Source organism: Poecilia reticulata, linkage group LG15, assembly GCF_000633615.1.
Source record: "Poecilia reticulata strain Guanapo linkage group LG15, Guppy_female_1.0+MT, whole genome shotgun sequence".
Taxonomy (NCBI): domain Eukaryota; kingdom Metazoa; phylum Chordata; class Actinopteri; order Cyprinodontiformes; family Poeciliidae; genus Poecilia; species Poecilia reticulata.
Window position 1 is genome coordinate 28745423 of NC_024345.1, and position 19328 is coordinate 28764750.

At 37.3% G+C, this 19328-nt stretch overlaps 2 protein-coding genes across 2 annotated transcripts; one reads left to right on the plus strand and one right to left on the minus strand.

Moving 5' to 3' along the window:
* Positions 1-513: 513 nt before the first annotated feature.
* On the minus strand, positions 514-4516 carry LOC103477359 (double homeobox protein 4-like). The gene is made up of 3 exons (XM_008430433.2): positions 4259-4516; positions 2392-2576; positions 514-1488 (listed from the first exon to the last, which is right to left on the minus strand). Exons 1-3 carry the CDS (start codon positions 4278-4280, stop codon positions 697-699), a joined length of 999 nt encoding a protein of 332 aa, XP_008428655.1. The 5' UTR covers positions 4281-4516; the 3' UTR covers positions 514-696.
* Positions 4517-9850: 5334 nt separating this feature from the next.
* On the plus strand, positions 9851-16398 carry tmem254 (transmembrane protein 254). The gene is made up of 4 exons (XM_008430410.2): positions 9851-9985; positions 12418-12521; positions 15129-15188; positions 16176-16398. Exons 1-4 carry the CDS (start codon positions 9908-9910, stop codon positions 16294-16296), a joined length of 363 nt encoding a protein of 120 aa, XP_008428632.1. The 5' UTR covers positions 9851-9907; the 3' UTR covers positions 16297-16398.
* The last annotated feature ends 2930 nt before the right edge of the window (positions 16399-19328 follow it).

Below are 19328 nucleotides of genomic sequence, written 5' to 3' on the forward strand. Positions count from 1 at the left end.
GTTTTGCTTTAGGTGCAAAAAAGTACTAGAGGCAGCTGGTAAGTAAATTATTGGACGGTTACACTTAAAAGATGTAACAGCACCTTTCCCTTGGAAAAACAAATATTGCACGATAATGAAATTACACAAAGTTTACTTTAGATTGCATATCAATTATATTCAACGACTCTGAATGCTGAATGACCTTTGACCCTGGCTGTCCCTGCATTGCACTATATTAACAATAGAGGTAGTTATTACAGTTATTAGAAATAAAACATATAATTTTCAGTTTGCTCAGTTGACTTGCATTTTCTTCACTGCTTGATAGATTAGTTGTGTAAATGTAAAAAAAAAAAAACTTTCAGAAATTCAGATCTATTATTTTAACAGAAATGATCAGTCGTGTTTTTAAATATTGGGTAGGTTAATAAATACATTAAACCAAGTGACATTGTGTTAAAAGACAAAACTTTAAATTAATAAACATTTTCAGTCATTTCAAACGTTACACTGTGTTTCTTTAAACACAAAACGTGAATTTATTTAAGCTGCACATACTTTAAAGCTGCAGTATGTAAATTTTATACAGAGTATTTGCTAAAACTGTCACCAAGTGAAGAACGTTTTATAAAAGTTACACACTGCAGCTATAAATAAAAGTACAAATGACCAAAGATCTGAGCTAACACAGCATCAATAGGAAGCTGTTTTTTCTTAAGAAGCACAACCCTCCAGAGTTTCTCCTTCCAACCAGTTTTCATCCAACACCCCCAGGATCTCCTCCAGGGACAGAACAGGAAGCGGGTCCTGCGGGGGGGCCTGCAGCGGGGCCTGCAGGGGGGCCTGCAGCGGGGCCNGGGGGGCCTGCAGCGGGGCCTGCAGGGGGGCCTGCAGCGGGGCCTGCAGGGGAGCCTGCAGCGGGGCCTGCGGGGGGGCCTGAGGATACTGCGGCTCGCTGCTCTCCTCCAGAACCATCCCAGTCCAAAACCTCTCCAGCTGAGGGCTGCTCCCGACGCAGGATTCCCAGAACCCAGAGTCCGGCGTGGCTGGAGTGGAGGACAGGGAGCTGACGGAGGTGCTGTACATCTGCTGCTCCGGGTACGAGACGTTTGACCCGCTGCCGGCGAAGCTCATCATCTCCAGCGGTTTGCACCACGGAGGGGGAACAGCAGAGGCCTGGGTGCCGGGCTGGGACCACATGCCCCACATGGGCGCACTGGGCATTGTGGTGTGGCTACTCTGAAGCCCAAATAAGGGTCTGTACTGTCCAGGGGGAGAGTAAGCAGGAGGGCGTTGGTTGTAGTAGGTGGTTTTGTCCATTTCCGGTTTGATGGGTTCTGGGTAGGTGGGCAGTGGCCCCAGAGGCCTCAGTGGTGCCGATGACCCGCTGCTGGCGACGCTTGGAGGTGAAGGGAAAGCATCAGGATGCGGGCTGCTGGACAGCCACAGAGCCTTTCTTGCTTCTTTACATTTCAGGGTGCGGGCTCTACGGTTCTGGAACCAAACCTGGACAGGAAATAAAACAAAACAAGAGTTTAAACACGGAGCTGATTAAAATCAGTTAATCAGTCGCCAAACAAACAGGAACAAATCAGGTGAACCTCAAATGTGATAAAAACAGGTTCAGTTAATCAGTCGCCAGACAAGCAGGAACAAATCAGGTGAACCTCAAATGTGATAAAAACAGGTTCTGATTTAAGACACGTGGATCAGTAGGATCTGAAATGTAGGACGCTTTTAAAAACTGAGATTTCATAATAAAAGCATGAAAACAGCAAACTGATTCAGTAATATAAAGAATGCAGCGATTTCTACTTTTTAAATGAATTTTCATTAAAAACTTATGCATAATTACACTTTTTAATCAAATCTAATGTTAATTCTAAAATTAGAAACATACAGAAATATTCTCTATTTCTGTATTAGTTTCATCTTGTTTTTTTTGTTTCAGTCATTTTTAACTTTTCAATATGGAAATAAAAAAAACTACAGAAAAACCAAAACACAAACAAACCAAAAAAGGGGAAAAATGATAAAAAAGGGGGAAAATGATCATTACAGGATAAATACTAATACAGAAATAGATCAATAATATTGCTCTCTGTGTCTAAAATTAGAATTATTTATATATTTTGCTTGACAAAAATAAGCAAAATATAAAAAGAAAAGTGTAAATAAATATTTTTATACATACATTATGAACAACCAAGTAAGTAAATAAATAAAAACAACAGTTTTCCCTTCTTTTCCTGGTATCTAACACAGCTGATCCTGTTTTCTCTGTATTTTTAAATATCTGGATTTAATTTTTCCATTTTGTAAAGTGTATTTTCGGCTCTTATTTCTCTCTCTCAGATTTCCTCTTTGCTGCTCTGCTAATGGAAACTCATCGTTTGCGTAGTTTCTTACCTGGATGCGTGACTCCGGTAAACCGGTGGTCTGAGACAGGCTCTCCCGGAGGCTGATACCGGGGTACGGGTCGGTTTCGAAGGTGGCGCGCAGAAGCTCGACGTGCTCTTTGGAGAAACTCGTCCTCTTTCTGCGGCTGGCGCTGCGAGACGAGCCGCTGCTGGAGGCCGAAACCCGGCTCTCATCTGGGGAGAGAGATACGGAGCAAAGACACTGAGACACTGTTCATGTTCTACCAGAAACATCTGGCTGACGCAGAACACACGAGCAAATTGTTAAAACACATTTCAATTGTTAAAACACATTTTGTTAATGAAATATCAATAAACTTGAAATAACAAAAGAGCAGTGATAAATAAATATCAGTTTCTGCTTGGCAAGATGCGCGTTTCTCCTCTGTCTCTAAAGCCGCTTTTCGCACTGCAAGGAACCGAACGGAACGGGGTCAAAGGGCCGACCGTGTTTGCATTAGAACCTCCGACCCGGCTGGTTCCAATCGGGCCGGCCAAGCGGGGCTGCTTAGAATCAGCAGCTGGTTGTTTTTGCAGTCAGCCGTTGATCGGGTCCAGCTAACTCTCACTAAACTGTTCTTACTGTATTTTGTAAAAAAAAAAAAAAAAGTGCTCTTTTAAATATATATTTTAAATTTGCAATGAATTCCCCTCAATATTCTGCTGTTACCTGGTCCCATGATGAGGTAATTTCTTTCCTCCGCTCGCTCCCTGATGAACGAGTGCAGAATGAACTAGATCGGTCAACGAGGAATGAGAAAGTTTTCCACCGTATCTCTGAGGAAAAGGCTTCGGCCGCTGCATCGAAACCATTTAGTTTCAGAGATAGTGACGTCAGGTACAGTTGTATGCAAACACAACAGGGCTGCTGCAGCAGAGGTGGAAGCGGACCGAAGTTCTGTTCCTTGCAGTGCGAAAACGGCTTAAATGCGTTCACACTGCAGCCTGAAGTGACCCAACTCCGATTTTTTTGTGTCAAATCGGATTTTTTTTTTGCCGGGCCGTTAAAACTGCCACAGAAATGCGACCTGTATAAGTTCTGCAGTGTGAACGGACCTAAAGTGTCCCGCATGCGCAGTAGAGGGCGCAATAGCGTGACCGTTCTAAGTGTTCTGCCAACCGCCATAAAAAGAAGAAGAAGAAAAAGTGCTCGGTGTTTGCGGAAGTAAACATGGAGGCTAACGGTGTAGCTTAGCTTACATATTTGAACGTGTTGTTGAGGAGCATATTAACAACTTAATCCTCATATTGTCCATCATGGTTGTTGTTTTTCTTCCCGCTTGGGCGAATCATCCGAATATCAGTTCGGATGAACTGGATATCAGTTCGGATGAACTGGATATCAACTGATATCCAGTTCATCCGAACTGGATATCAGTTCGGATGAATGCGGCCTGGTTGTAGCATTTGAATCGGATACTATCAGATGTGGGTCGCGTTCGAAAAATAATCCTATAAAAATAATCTGTGCTGTTCAAACTGCCATGAAAAGATCAAATACAGGTCGCATTACATGAAAAAAGTCGAAATTGAGTTACTTCAGGCTTCAGTGTGAACGGACCCTAAAAGTTTTGACTGTTTCAACAAAACAGAAATCTGGATAAAATAGTTGATTTTTAGTTTAAAAATCCACTGATTTTAGATTTAAAAAGCAACATGGTGTTGTTCCTAAATTAGCTCATTACTAGTTTAAAAAAGTTACTTTTTTGTTTAAATTTTTTTGTTTTTTTTGTTTTTACATTGAATAAAGAGCTATTTCTTTTTAAAAAATAATTGATTTTTAGCTTTAAAAAATCTACTTTAATCACAGAATAGCTGATTTTTAGCTCCTGTAACTCTTATCCTGTAATTCTTACCATGACTGGAGTCTTTCCACATCGCAGTTGATCGGCAGAGCTGGTGTCTGGGTGTTTCAGCTGAGAATGAGGTCAGTCAGTGTCTCTCTATCGTGAGAGAGCACCTATTTATATTGAACTAAAAATCCTGGAAAGTTTCACCAAAGCCAGAGGGGGTGGGACAGGGTGAGGTGAATGTTTGAAGGTGGGGACTCTGACCCCCGCAGCATCCCCCGACCTCTCACCAACTCTCACCAGCTCACATCTAACAGCCATCCAACTCCAGATCTGAGAGAAGGCCAGAGACATGGAAACAAAACAGCGAGTCACTAACAGAAACCACTTCACGGTTTGTGTCACATGATGCTAAGGTACAAAGACAGAAACACGTTCTACTTATTTTAAGCACTTTCACTGAAATGTCACTTTGTTGTGATAGTTTCGCTAACCAGAAACAACCAATCTGAGCCAATAGACTTGACTTTGCACTGTCAATCACAATCTTGTGTCAAGCTGCAGCTAGCACAGCTTTGTGGTTGTATTTAGGGCCTCAGGGAAGCAGCTACATATGAATGTTAAGGCTAGTTAGATGTTAGATTGAAAGGTTCCTGTAATAGTTGTTTACAGGAACCTTTTTTTTGCAGCATATGTGAGCATGATTGACACTTGCTTCCTGACTCTCATTGGTTGCTTTTGGTTCACTTCTGCAGACGGCAATAATAGTTTACGGCGAAAGTGGAGGAAATCAATCTTTTCTCTGATTATCTGTCTCATATTACGCTGTCACGACATGGTGACAGTTTTAACAAATATGTCAAAATAAACAGCATATTTTTAAAAATAAAAGTTACACACTTCAGCTTTAACTTTACAGAAAATGCTTTCAACATGCAGCAATCTTAGGGAACTACTTTTTGGAAAAAGAGCAAAGTGGAGCAGTGAGCTGAATTCAGTCAGTGATGTTCATATGCAAAGCAGCCCTGTGGGAAAACAAAGGATGGCTGAAGCAGGAGCAACTGGACTTTTACCTGTCAGCTGTAACTGTCTGGACCTTTTTTTCCTTGTGTTTAGGGAAGCAACTACAATTGAAATGCACTGATAATGTAAACACTGAACGTCAATACGGAGCAAAGTCCAGGAGCAGATTTACAGTTTTGCAAGTATAAAAGAAGACAATGCAGTCATGAGTTATCAGGGCGAGCACAGCAAGCTCCATTGTTTTATCTTTTATCTGCAAGAGGAAGAAAATCAATGTCTCAGCTTTCTCTCTGTGCTTCAGCTAAATCCTATCAGACAACCTCAGCATTTTTTGTTTTTTACAAACTTGCATAACTCATGCAAGACCTGCATATTTTAAATAACACATAAAACTCAAAATACTAATGAACTTCTAGTTGTGTAAATATGATCTAAAATATTTCAGATGCATTTCTGGAAAAGGGGAAAAGTCCTCTATCACTGAACCGTCCCATCAGATTATTACTTATGCTCCAGGTTAACATACAATGATCGAGTGATTAAAGATAACTAGAAACGGTTTCAGCCGACAGGCTGACCAGCTAATGTGAAATCACTACAAACAGCTGCGGCTCAGTCCTGCCTGCAGAGATATGTGCATATTTTTTCTTTTAAAAATCAACTTAAAAGTCAAAGTAGTAAAACACTGATGATCTCTTTCAGTTTGAGTGAGGATGGATGTTAAGGAAAGCAGATATTTTATGTTTTAGTGTTAAAACTTAGAGCAGATCCACTAATACTTTTAAGAAAATAATAAAATGTAATATTATATCAAGGTGTAATGATACATATTGATTCAGTAGAGTTGCATCATTTAAAGATACATGATTTTTCTTTGTTATTATTTTTATATATAAGCATTGCCTGTTTTGTGTCTATATGAATAGTGGATAGTTGTTATATGGATTCTTTATCATTTTTCAAAAAGAACTATTACAAACTAATTTTTGATTAAAATTTAATAATAAAATGTGTTTTTATTTCATAAAAAATGGTTTGATTTTTTAAAGAAATCTTAGAAGTATTCTATTCTATTCTACATAAATTTTTAAAGAAAATAAAGCGTTTATAGTTACCCCTTCTCTCAAAAGTCGATTTGTTGTGCTGTAAACGTGTATCTGTTATTCAAACCTATGTAAGATTTTTTTGTCAAAAAAACAAAAATATTGGATTTTTTGTAAAGATTTTTAATAAAAGATCTTAAAGGAATTTTTTTTAACTTAAAAAGTCATATTTTTAAATAAAAAAATGAGTTTTTTTAATAAAATAAACTTTTTTAAATAAGAAAGTAGGTTTTCTCTATTAAAAAACTCATTATTTTCATTAAAAACTTCATAAAAATTTGTTTTTTATTTAAAAAAAAATCATTTTTATAAGAAAAGGAGTTAATAAAAAAATGAAATAAACAATCAAATATAAGAAGGAAGCTGTCAGTATTCACAGGCCTGGACATAGAAACTCACACGCTCCTTCTCAGATTATACAAACCTCAGTAGAACGTAGCATATCAGCACAAACGCAACACACGGTGCTTATGAACGATGTCGGTGTTGGATGATCTATGAACTCCTCTGCATACTAAATTATTCTAGAGTAAAATATGTAGCTTGATTCTCCCAAACTACATCACAAACAGCTTAAATGACCCCAAACGCAGCTTCAAACGTTCAAAAGAATGACAGGACAACCAAAGAATCCTGGTGTAGCAACGCCTGAAGCAACGTGGAAAGAAAAGTGGGTTAAAACTTCTCTGCAAGAGCCTGATGCAGCTACTGCTGTTAAATGTGGTTCAGCAAGTTTTTGGGGGCGAATTTCGTTTTTTCTTTGAAAAGTTGCACAAGTCAAACATGAGAGAGGCGCCATCGTGAGGTGGATGCTGCATTTTTAGCCTGTTGTTTTGCAGAAACAAAACAAACAACAATCAAAACAACAACAAAAAAACTGTTTTTGACCCAACACCCAACTCTCTAAGAGCTCCACTTTTTCCATGAAGAAGATGATGAAGCTGCAGTAAACTCATGTACCCCGACAGATAAAACACAATGAGACGCTATCTGTCATGGATTGACCTCCTCATGTGATGGATGTCAGCATTATTGGAGTGTGTATTCGTCTTGGCAAACAAAAACCTTCCCAACTGAGACAACCAGCCTCCAAAACAGAGACTTTAAAAGAAGGCTTGGGAACGGTGCAGCGTAACGCAAGAGAGAAAGCTCAAATGAAAATATAATGTCAACTTTTGGTCTTACTGTTGTACAATTAAATCATATTGTACAATTACTGTTGTACAATTAAATCATATTATCAAACATCAAGAAATGTTAACATTTTTGACTTTTGAAATTTTCCAAAAGTCAAAATTTTCTAATTTTGAAACTCAGAAATGTCCAAGTTTTTTCCCCCAGAAAATTTCTGAGATTAATCGCAACATTTCTCAGGTTTTTCTGGCAAATGCTTGACTTTTGAAACTCAGAAATGTCTACGTTTTTATTTCTATAATTTTTACAGTAATTTTAAAAAAGAATGCATCCTTTGGTGAGAATTTATTATTTTTTTCTGCCTACAACTGCTGTATTTTGTAGTTGTACAAATACGTTTAACACTGGGCGGCCAGGTCTTGGTAGGTTTGTAGTTGTGTCGTACTCTTCCTCTTTTCAGGTCAAACTCTTTAGCAGCACCAAGTGAGATCAGGCCTGTCACGATAACACATTTTGCTAATAACACATTTGTCTAAAAAGATTGCGATAAACCATAATATTGTTTCAAGACTTTTTGACACTGATTTAATGGAAATGACGTAATAATGCATGTGATTTCCTGCCATAGATAGATACACTTTATTTTATAACATATAACACTGGAACTGATAAACTAAACAAACAAAACAACCAAAAACAAAATGGATTCTCAGTCTCAATTAACAAAAAAACGTACTTGAATAAAAACAAAACAACATAAAGCCAAAGTGGAAATAAATACTACATTCAACCAGAAGAGTGCAGATGTGAAGTCTGTATACTATATTGCCCTTCAGTATTTAAATAGAGAAAACGGGCACATCCGACTATATAATGCAATAGTTCACACGATTTTTTTTGCCCCTTTTTTCCCCTTATGACAATGTTAGATCGTTGGCCGATCCAAGATTGCCGCTGGTGATTCCGTAACGGATCATTCTTTTAAAGTTCGTCTTAAAACCCATTTATTTTACTTGGCTTTCAACACCAGCGGGGTCTAATTTTAAATTGTATGTGTTTGTTTTGAAACTGTAAGTTTTTATTAAGTTGTGTTTTAATGTACAGCACTTTGTATCAGCTGTGGTTGTTTTAAAGTGCTTTATAAATAAAGTTGGTTTGGTTTAGTGTGTGGTGGGTTACGGTGGATCGTCGTGGCCGCTCCGATCTAAATCAGCGATTTCCCCCGACTGGAAGCGTCAATGCCGGGGAATCACAAACAGCTGACACGGCGCAACCCGAAGTCCAGCGGACATTGGAGAGGATATGTGGAAACAACATTAATATTTATTCAGCATTTCGTGCAAAGAATATAGAAATGACAAGGGGAGGAACTGGATCCAAATTGCTGTAACATTTCAGCTGCTCTTTGTTAACGTGACATAAATAGGTTGTAATGATTTTCATTCAGTCACATGCATCACAGGTAGATTCTAGTAAAGCATTGATTAATGCCTGGTTTTAAATGAGTTAACTGGACTTGTAGTCATTATTTTGTGCCCATGTGGCTGGACACCACACGGCACGACGAACCCGATCGAACCGTTACACCTGGATTTCTGTCAGGTTTTGAAAATGGACCGACAGTCCGCCGACAACTCGTGTAGTGAACGAAGGGGCTGGATTCTTAGAGACTCCCTGTTATATTCAGCCCCGGCTCCAGGCGGAGAGGGGCTTTAGGGGGAATCGACTTTTTTGGGGGGCAAAATGAATCATAGCTGAATATAGACAACACCAGTAGCCTACAAGCTACTTGTTAACAAGCTTAATGTGCTGTATTGATATTAGCTAGTCATCTTTTAGCTAACTTTACCTGCAGCCAACAGTTTTACTCAACAGTCTGTAAGTTTGGGGGGAAAAACTGTGAAAAGTTCTTTGCGTTTTGCTGGTTTGCTGCCATGATTCTAACACACCTGCGCAGCTCCGCACAGCAGCAGCAGGTCTCCTTCACTGCCGCACAGGTGTAAACCCAGCGCGAGCGTCTCATGTTGCGTTTAAAGGCGGCTCGGAAATACAGGTTACGACATGTTAACAACGAATTAAACAGTTTTAACTGCTGATAAAAGTGACAGAGGACACAAATATGGGAAGTGCGGAAGCCCCTACTGTATCAAATTGACAGAGGAATAAAAGAGACTTGGCCATTCTAAGGTAAAAACCCAGAGCATACAGCGTTCATGTTATTTTTTGTTCCGTCGTCTTCATTCTGAAGCCCTCACAGAACATAATACTTACTCACATTAAAATACAGATGTCATACAATTACTTCAGAATTATTATTATTTTTATACGAGCTTTGGACTGAAATTTTTAAAAAACAACAAAAACGCCTCCTCCGTGGTTGACGTGTGCGTGTTGTTTCGAGTCGGTCGTATTTGACGGCGGCGCCACCACCGTAGAACAACGTTAAACAGCAGCAATGGCTCCTAGCGGTTATTTTAAACGGACCACTCTCTTTTGGATCGTTACTATAACGGCCTCATTTGGGTACTTTACTGTAAGTAATTTAAACTTTCTCCGACTGAACATAATTAGGGCAAATATTAAGTGATCCTAACAAACTTTTATTAAATATTTTGCACAGTTGGGGTTACCTAATATATCCTCCCCCGGGTAAATTTAAATTATTTAAACAACGTCTGCTGCTGTAGTTCAGTTTAATGTTCTTCTCTGACGCCAATTAATGTATCCTATTTCGTTAAAAACTGTCAATGCGGTTATCGTGTTGATAGCTAATCTTATCAGTGTTAATTAAGTCCTAAGGCGGGTTCAACAGACTTTAGGTTAAAGTCTAAGTTGGCTTAAAATTAACCTGATCTGCTGGACTGACGCTACGCAGCAGCCAGTTCACGTTTAAACAACAAAACGCTTCTTTATTCTCGGTCAAAATGTCCGAATTTATGAACGTTATTATCATTTAATGTGTGCTGTCCTTTCAGATTAGGCATAAACATCATGGTGGGTCCGGTTGCCCTGCAGTGTTAGTTATAGATTTGCATTGGAAAGTGAGAAAAGTTCCCCTGTTGTGATCCCCTTAGAAGAGATTAACTATTTCCAACAAGCCAAACTGTATTTTTTTAAGAATATATCCTAACAATGCAGTTCAGTTTTGACCAGTGTCAGTTTTTTGTAGTTTGTTTTCTTTTAAATTAAATCTGATCTATTGCATTCACAACCACCTGCAAATAGCTAAAATACATAAGGCTCCCTATAAAAACGCTTATAGCTGCCTACTTTGATGTTCCAAACACCAAATATACATTAATATGCATTAATACACAAAGTGGAAGCTATCTTAGCACTACATATGTAATATGTAGTTTTCCTTATTTCTGCTCTTCTGGGTACCAAGGAAAAGGTTTGATTTGTTTACATTTTCTGTTGTTATGAAACGTGTAGAATAAATAAAATAAGTCATGTATTACCTTTACTGATATGCTGCCATCTTTGTTGAAAAGATAAGTTAAACATTTTCCTTAAGTCTACAAAGATAAATCCTGGGAAAAGCAAAAATGTCATATTTAACACGTTTGCTTATTGATTGATCTTAGAAGTTTGTGTTTCACATCCAGTTTCTGGTTAACTTTTGCTTTTTATTTACTATTTTTATTATTATTGCAGTTTTTCTTTTAAGGAAGAAGCTTGGTAGCTTGCCCAGTGTGCACTGTATTTTTATTAATTGAGGGACTGCAGATGAAAACTAGCCTTTTTGGCTGACTTTAGCACATTTCCTAATGTGCATTATGTCTTTTAAAATAAAAATAACAACCAATGCAGACACAAAGATCACAGAAAATTAAAGCGGAGTTTAATTCTGTGTTTGTGCCATTTTAAATGTAAAGGAATCAGATGATTCCTCGCTAACTTGTGGTGAAATAATAAAATTTAATTTTAAACCCACCCTGAGTGTAAAATTCTAAAATGATTCAGATTCATTTCCTCCATATATCTTCTGTTCATTCATCTTCATGTGACTCTGGTTGTGCAGAACTGATGAATTAAAAGCAAAACCGATTTGGTTGGGACTCTTGAGAAGCAACGCTTTGTTGGTCGCAGTGGAAACTGAAGCAAAGACTCGTTTATTGGAGTTTCACACTTTGTTAGCGTCTCTGTAACTTATTGATGAACTGGACGCCGATGGCCTCCTGGACTCACAGCATTCATAAATACGACCCCAGAGTTGAGTTTAAATGATGCAAAGCAACAAAACCCACACGAGAAGAGAAAAGTTTAAATTTAGGGACCTAAAAAGGCTCAACAGCCTGATAAAGGAGGAGGGTTTTGTTCTGAGAACGGCTGAATTTTACATACAATTAAGAAAATGATGGACAACCCTGAGTTTCCTCTTCATGCCTTAGAAAAACAGAAAATCTTCAGACAGATATTCAGAATTAAACTCTGCTTCAGATTCCCCGTAACACAGACTGCTACAGGAGATGCTTCCTGCCTGCAGCCATAACCTGCTACGACGACGCTTTGTAAAATGTAATTAATATTTAGTTTCTCTTTAGAATCAATAAAATGTTTTGGAATTTGAAATAAAAAAAACAAAGGAACAGGAAGATGGGAGCGTATATGAAATTAATCCTATGTTATGCTTTTCTAACCTGTTTTTATTCATTTATTTAATAATAAATACAAAAATTATGTTTAAAATATATATTTATTTTATTGTAATTGTTTAAATTTTTTTTTTTTTTTATATTTTAATTGTTGTATTTTTATTTTTTTATAACTTGTTTATGACTACAATTGTGTTTTTGCAAAAATCCCCAAAAAGGTATAAATCACTTTTATGGAAAAATGCAGCGTTCTTAGCAGCTTTGATTATGTTTCGACAAAATTTATGAACAAAAAAAATAGTCACAAACTGTATAAACTGTTTGTTTTGGGTGTTTTACATCTAAACTCTCCACTGTTATTTTGCAGCTGATCGTGTTTGCACCGGATGTAATCCCGTACGACTGCCTCGGTCCGTTTGGCAGCTTGTGCAGTCACCTGGTGTATTACTATGCTGACCTGATGTACAAAGGGTAAGAGATTAGGAGCTGTCGCAACAACCACAGCGACTCCTGATGAGTAAATACATCACAGAGACAAAATGGCTTTCTGTGATGTGCAAAACCAGCCCTAACAGCTCTATTCATATGAAAACACGGCTTTTCACGCCTGCGCTGATGAGTAGATCTTAAATATAGTCGCTGCGAACGAGAGCGTGAATACCATCATCAGCCTTAATGGTTTGTTAGTAGGCCCTTAAAGTCATGTGACTGCTGCAGTTTCTGCAGAAGATTAGGAGAAATTCAAATCATGTGACAGGCGTTACTTATCTTCAGGGTAACTTTAGTGATTTATAAAATGGTGGAAGAGACATTCAGTCTCCATGTTGCGACTTGCTGCTTTTCCATTGACCATTTTGGATGCCGTGGTTTTTCAGCCGTAATGAAATTGGTTTATTTATCTTTTGCATCACGAGTCACATGATCAGCAACCAGATCTTTCCACTGGGACAGGAGACAACAGGAAGTAGTCGGAGGATGATGGTTTAATTAATTATTGCGTGAACAAACTAATTCACATGTGATTTTAATTGCATTTTTCAATTAGTGGAAGTACCAGAATTGCAAAGTAGTTTTTTTAAAAATACATAATAGGAATATTAAAGTTTTCTGCACATTTGTAATAGAAACGCAGCTCCTGACTGATTGATGGTTGTTGCTCATTATTTAACCTTCATTAGTTTGTACCTTCCTGATTTATAATCCAATATTTTGAAAGGATTTCTAAATTCTGCCGATTATCTTCTGTAAGGAAACAAAGTTTTATCTTGCAGCAGCAGTTTGTAGACCTGTTGCCCTGCAGGAAGAAGGTCTTTTTTGGGTTTTACTGCATACAGTTTGCATGTTTTCCCTCCATGTGTGTGGATTCTCTCCAGGTGCTGATTATTCATATAAACTTTAGAGGATTTGATTTCCAAATCCTTCCATATCAGTCAGTTTTCTTTGCAAAGTAAAGTAGTTTTGGTACATTTTGAAGTTAAATAGTCACGAAGATGCTAAAATTTCACTTGTATTTAATGTTTAATTGTTCATACTAATTTTAGTTTATTTATTGAAGTTTTGTTCATTGGTACAAAATGTATCTGTCTTTAAAGAAAAAGCTAAATTGAACACAAATCACAAATTTTATTTAGACACATACTTCAAAACAAATGTTTTTATGACACAAAATGTCCAAGTGCCTCAATCTCCAGCCAAAAAGATGAAAAACATTGGAAAGAGGCGCATAAGGTGACATCATTGGTGAGTCGTTTTAAGTGGACCGAGCCCCGTCCCTGAGGAACGCCATTTTCCAGCCTCTCCAAATTTTATTAAGAAAAAAAAAATCCATTCATTTAAACTTTCTACTTTTCTTTTGGGATTTTCTCTGCTGTATAGAACAACTGTTTATCATTTTTTTTATTCCTCTAGTAGTTAATTTAAAATAAGGAAACAATTTTGTTTAGTTTCCATAAACAATAAAACTAAAAACTACTCTCATCAGCTGTAAAACAAAACCTAAAGTGGTTTTCAGAACCGTCCATCATCCGAACCGGCTTGGTGTTGCAGGCCGTTGGCTTCAAAACTGTTAGAAAAATAACCAAAGATTTATGTGATATTTAACATGATTAACTGATTTCAACTCAGAAGATGTTTTCTGTATTACATTGTTTCTGCTTTTTGATGCTTGTTTACAATCGTTCGTTTTGGAAAGTGAAACTTTTTGTTTCGAGCCTCTAAAGTTGTTTCCGTTGCAACGTTTCCAAAGTTTAAAGCAGAACTTGAGTTCATGTCCTGGTTTGTCATCAGGTTGAAGTGGACAGACTGCAGGTCAGAGAGAAACGCACTGCAAAAACACAAAATCTTACCAAGTGTTTTTGGTCTAGTTTGCAGTGCAAATATGTTAATATACTTGAAATAAGACAAAATTAACTTTTAAGTAACTTTAAATCAAAATATAGAAGCTTATTTGTGGTAAATAATGTGTTAATGTTGATGAAAAAGTGCTGGAAGATTATTTAACTTATAATATGAAAATAATATTTTACTATATGTGAAATAATCTGCTAGAGGAACTAGTAATTCTGTTTTTTTAATCAATATGAAGGAATTACTTACTTTAATCAAGCTCCTATATCTTGCTGATAATCTGGTTATAAGTTAGTTTTGTCTTATTTCAAGGCTACTAAGATAATTGCACTAGAAACTAGACTAAAGATGCTTGTTAAAGCCCTGTGTTTTTGCAGTGTGGCAGTCTGGACCGACCCGGAGCCGACGTCAGGGCGTCTGTCTGCAGAGATAAAACAAACCCAGTGATTTGTGTAGATAAAGAGACTCCAAGCCTCCTCTCCAGAAACTCAGGGTCAAACATTTACTGGAAGATTTGTTTCAGTCAGAACGTGGCTCTCTGGCTGCCTCTGGTTTCACAGAACCGGGTCAAAACGGACCCAAACTCCAGTCCTGGTGTCCCAGTTTGTAGTGATAACATTAATAAAATTGTGTAAAAGCAGGATAAGGAGTTTATAGAGGGACAAACGAGACAAATTGATGTTTAATGAAGTTCTCTTTCGGTGATTAAATGGGTTTCTCTGTGTGTTTCAGGTGGTGGGCAGCCGTTGCTGTTCATCTCGGTGAAGCTCTTTACGCTTTAAAGCTGTGCAGGTAAGACTGCAGGGAGCCCAACCGTCCACCAGGTGGTGGTAGAGCTCAGGCTGATCTGATTTAAACTCATTTGACTATTGCATGTAATCATTATGGGCGCCAATATAACTGAAAAATATGTTTTAAACACATTTTATATACAAGAGTTTGGTGTTCAAGTTTGAATTTGTTGTGGATTTTCTCTAAACTACACAAAAACTTAAATAAATACGTATTTTATTCACTAATGTTTGGATAAACATTTCAAGGTTTGCTTGATTTCTGTATCAAGTCCTTGAAAGTTCTTGGTATTCAGTTTTGTTATGAAATGTAATCTAACAATTAATTAAAAGCTTAAATGTGGAAAACATATTTTTAATTTAATACCTCTATTAATAAGAAACAAACATTTTTTTCTTGCCGTCTGTTAAATCAGACTAAAATTTTCTTGTTTTAGGTCATTTAAAATGACTAAAATTATTTCCATTTCCTAAATACCAGAAAACTTAGCGAGATTAAACAATTTTGTTGCAGTTTATTTTTTTTACGTTTGATTAAAGTAGTCAACCTATTATTTATGTCAATTTTAGTTTCATTATTTATTTTTACATTGTCTAACTGCACTGATTGAACAAATTAAAGTTGCTTCTACATGTCTGATCAAGTTTGTGAAGTTATTTGTGTATTTAATGTGCAGAGTTATTAAATAAATCTGTTGTTTAGTACATTTGTTTATTTAAAAAAAAGGTTTTAAGTTGTTTTTTCTGATTAGGATCGGTATCGGCTGATAAATCTCAAATATCGGAAATGAAAAAAGTGCATCTCTATTTTTTAAGTAATTGGTATTATTATTTTTTTCTCAGTGTTGGCCTGGAAAAGTTTGAAAACTTACCTTGAAAATACTTGAAAAGTGCTTGAATTTCAAGCATTCAAACACCGAAAGAACAGGATCACGTCTAAAAACCGCCTCCAACGCTTTTCTATTCATTTATTTTTGTTTCCTCGCAGCGACAAAGGCATCAACCACCCGAACACTCGCTGGCGGTGGTTCGTCCAGACGTTCCTGTTCGGCTACGCCTCGCTCGGCCTGCTCGTTAAGTACAACCCGAAGCGCCAGAAAAGGTACTGAACGCGGCCGGCGGCGCCTCCAGAGCGAAACAGCTGAACATTCCTGGTGCCTTTTTCCCCCTAGGATGAGGGAAAACTGACGATATAAACACTAGAAATTGAATTAGTGTCTCTGTTGTAACCTTTAATTCACTGGTTCATACATTTTAACTACATTCCATTTATTTTCCATGAAGAAAAGCTGGAGAAAATGATAGAATTGATGTGAATAATATTGTTGATAGGAGTGTTTTAATTAATTAATCTGCCTTCAGATAGATTTTATGTGCAATACAACAGGAGTCCTGAATCAATTACTTTGTGCTCTAATGATGTTTACAACAAGCCTGCGAGGTTGCAACAGAGATTCCTCCTCAACTGCTGCTGAGTCGCAACGTCGGGCACAGATACGCTGCTGGCGGCTCGAGAGAAGATTTCTAAAAACAGGAGATATTTTCATGTTTACCTCTGTCACTCTACGGCGCTTTCGCTTCCTGTGGAGGACGCTGAAGGTCTTCAATAAAGAGAATAATTTGCAACCTTGTTTCTGTTTCATTTACGTTGTTTATCTGGGTTTTCTCTGGAAAAATACATTCAATTTATGAATCTGGATATAATTACAAAAACATTTATTTATTTTTACCCTCAAAGTCTTTAAATTTAGCCTCTAAAGGTAAAAATAAACGGCATTCACACAGGTGTATGGATATTTGTTCACAGCTCTCGTAAAGTCCTGCTGATGTTTGGACTTTGGATGGAGAACTACAGAACCTTAAAGGGACAGAATCATGTATTTTCCAGGCACATACTACCTTTTTACATCACAATTAAGTAACTATGCTAGCTTCAGCGGTTATAAAAATTATATATGTATATCGAATATGACTTAAAAACATTTTCTCCCTTGAAATTAGGTCTCTATCTCTTTAAGAAGCTCCGGCTCTAACTGAAACTTTGCTGAGCTCATCGACGGAGCAGATTGTGAAAACTAGTAGCGAACTCTTCATTTTGCACTTTTCACAGATTGTATCCCAAACACACATATTACTGAACTCCATCTATTTGCAAACATGTTTCTTTAGAGTTTAAATGCATCAAATCTGAATAAATAATTGGAATTAGCTGGAAGCGCTAATAATGGTTAGCCTGGTCACACAAGAATTGGAAAAAATCCCACTTCTGATTAAAGCCTGGGATAAGGTTTTAATTTAATCACGAACAAAATAATTAAATGTTGCCACAATATTGAATGGAAACTGGGGGAAAAGAACAACTCTGACCTGATCCAAATAGATTCACATCCCTCTAATGTTCCAGTTTTTAATATTTGGAAAGCAATTTACATAAATGTACCGCAGAGTATTAGGGCCATAAAGGATAAAAAATAAAATAACAAAAATAGATGAAATCAAACGAGAATAAAGCTAAAATAATACATGAATAAAGTCAATCTTGGAGTCAAAATAATAGATGAATAAAGTTGTAATATTGTGACAAAGTTTCAATAACATGCCTTTATTCTTGTAATTTTTTAAATTGTATTTTCATGGTCGTATAAATGCAATGTTTTATGTAGGAATACATTTTTCTTTAGTGTTCAAATGCTGAACACTAAAGCTGAAATTAGCATTTCATTTTTATTTATTTTTTTATTAAGTGATGTAGTTTAGCCACAGTAACTCATAATAAATAGGTGGTTTTTTTATGTTTCTACCTGTCATGAAATCCCAGATTCAGCCACTGTTTCAAAATAAACATCATAAAATCAAATAAAGAATCCTTTTGAAATTGTTTGGATGTTCACCAGTTTTATTTTAGCTTCGTCAGCAGAACAGTGCGTTGCTCAACCTCAGGTTTTACGTCTCAAAGCAACAGCAGCACAGGTTTTCACTTTGCCCTCTGCTTAAAGACCTTAAGAGCTTCAGCTCATCTGAAGACACAGCTCACCGCGCCATTCTCACTCACTTTTACTCTTAAGAAATTACACAACAGATGCATTTCTGCCCTTCTTTCCTTTCATAAAATCTGCACAGAAACAAAACAAAAAACGTTTGTTCGCTTTTGTCGTCTCTCTCGGACACAACTACAAGTGGGGTGTATAAATACAGAAATGTACAGCTTCTTAAAAATATATATACTCTGAAAATATTTACTTTTATATAGGGGGTTCACCAATTTATCTGTGCCGATGTCCTTAATTTTGGGAGACCGGCCGATACTTGCACACGAAGACGATCTTCAGCAAAGGTCTAAAATCAACCGCTGTCCGGACCGTTTGTCACGACGTCACCTAATCATTCGAGGCGCCATGATGGACGTCGGAAATGAGGAGGGGAGTGTTGAACTGAGTGACGGGAAATGTTTTTGCCAGTTTGTTCATGGTTTCCACTTGTTCGAGCCAAGCTAATTTGTCTGTGAACGTAACACACCTGGTTGGAGCTCATGACGGCGACATTTACAAAATAGCTGAAATAGCTAGCTTAGAAACCGACCCACACCTCTTCCCTCCTCACGTGTTGATCAAATTACCGACTTTGCCTGAATTCGCACCACGTGATTTATATCATTATGTCATAAAAACCGTTTCCCCTTTACACCTGAACAGCCTTAAAAACGTACAACAGACGAGATGCTAGCCAGTTTTTTTCCCCATACATGCTAGGCTACACGACTACGGCATTGTCTCCATGGTTACGATTAAACGCGCACCTTCTCCAAAAAGCAATATTTGATATCTTTCTAATTATGCTTACAAAGTATATGAACGTTGATGTAATTACCTTGGAAAAAGTAATTTACAGCGGGTTTGTTCGGTTACACCGAGGGCTGACAATCATTAGCAGCTGACAGTCGTTATGATTGACTGCCGCTGTATCTTTAGCCTCGTTAAAAATGATGTAATAAAATAACGAGTTTTGTTTCTATTCTTGTCTGTTTGTGTAGCACCACTTAAGGTGAAATCAACTAAATAGAAGAGATATTAAGCTACCACATGTTTGTTCTTCTGACTAGCTTTAAAGGAGAGCATTGGTTGTTTTGACGTCCATCATGGCG

Coding starts and splice junctions, on each gene's coding strand:
- tmem254 (XM_008430410.2), top strand. CDS start 9,908: ATGGCTCCTAGCGGTTATTTTAAACGGACCACTCTCTTTTGGATCGTT. Junction 12,522..15,128: donor GCTGACCTGATGTACAAAGG/GTAAGAGATTAG, acceptor TGTGTGTTTCAG/GTGGTGGGCAGCCGTTGCTG. Junction 15,189..16,175: donor TACGCTTTAAAGCTGTGCAG/GTAAGACTGCAG, acceptor GTTTCCTCGCAG/CGACAAAGGCATCAACCACC.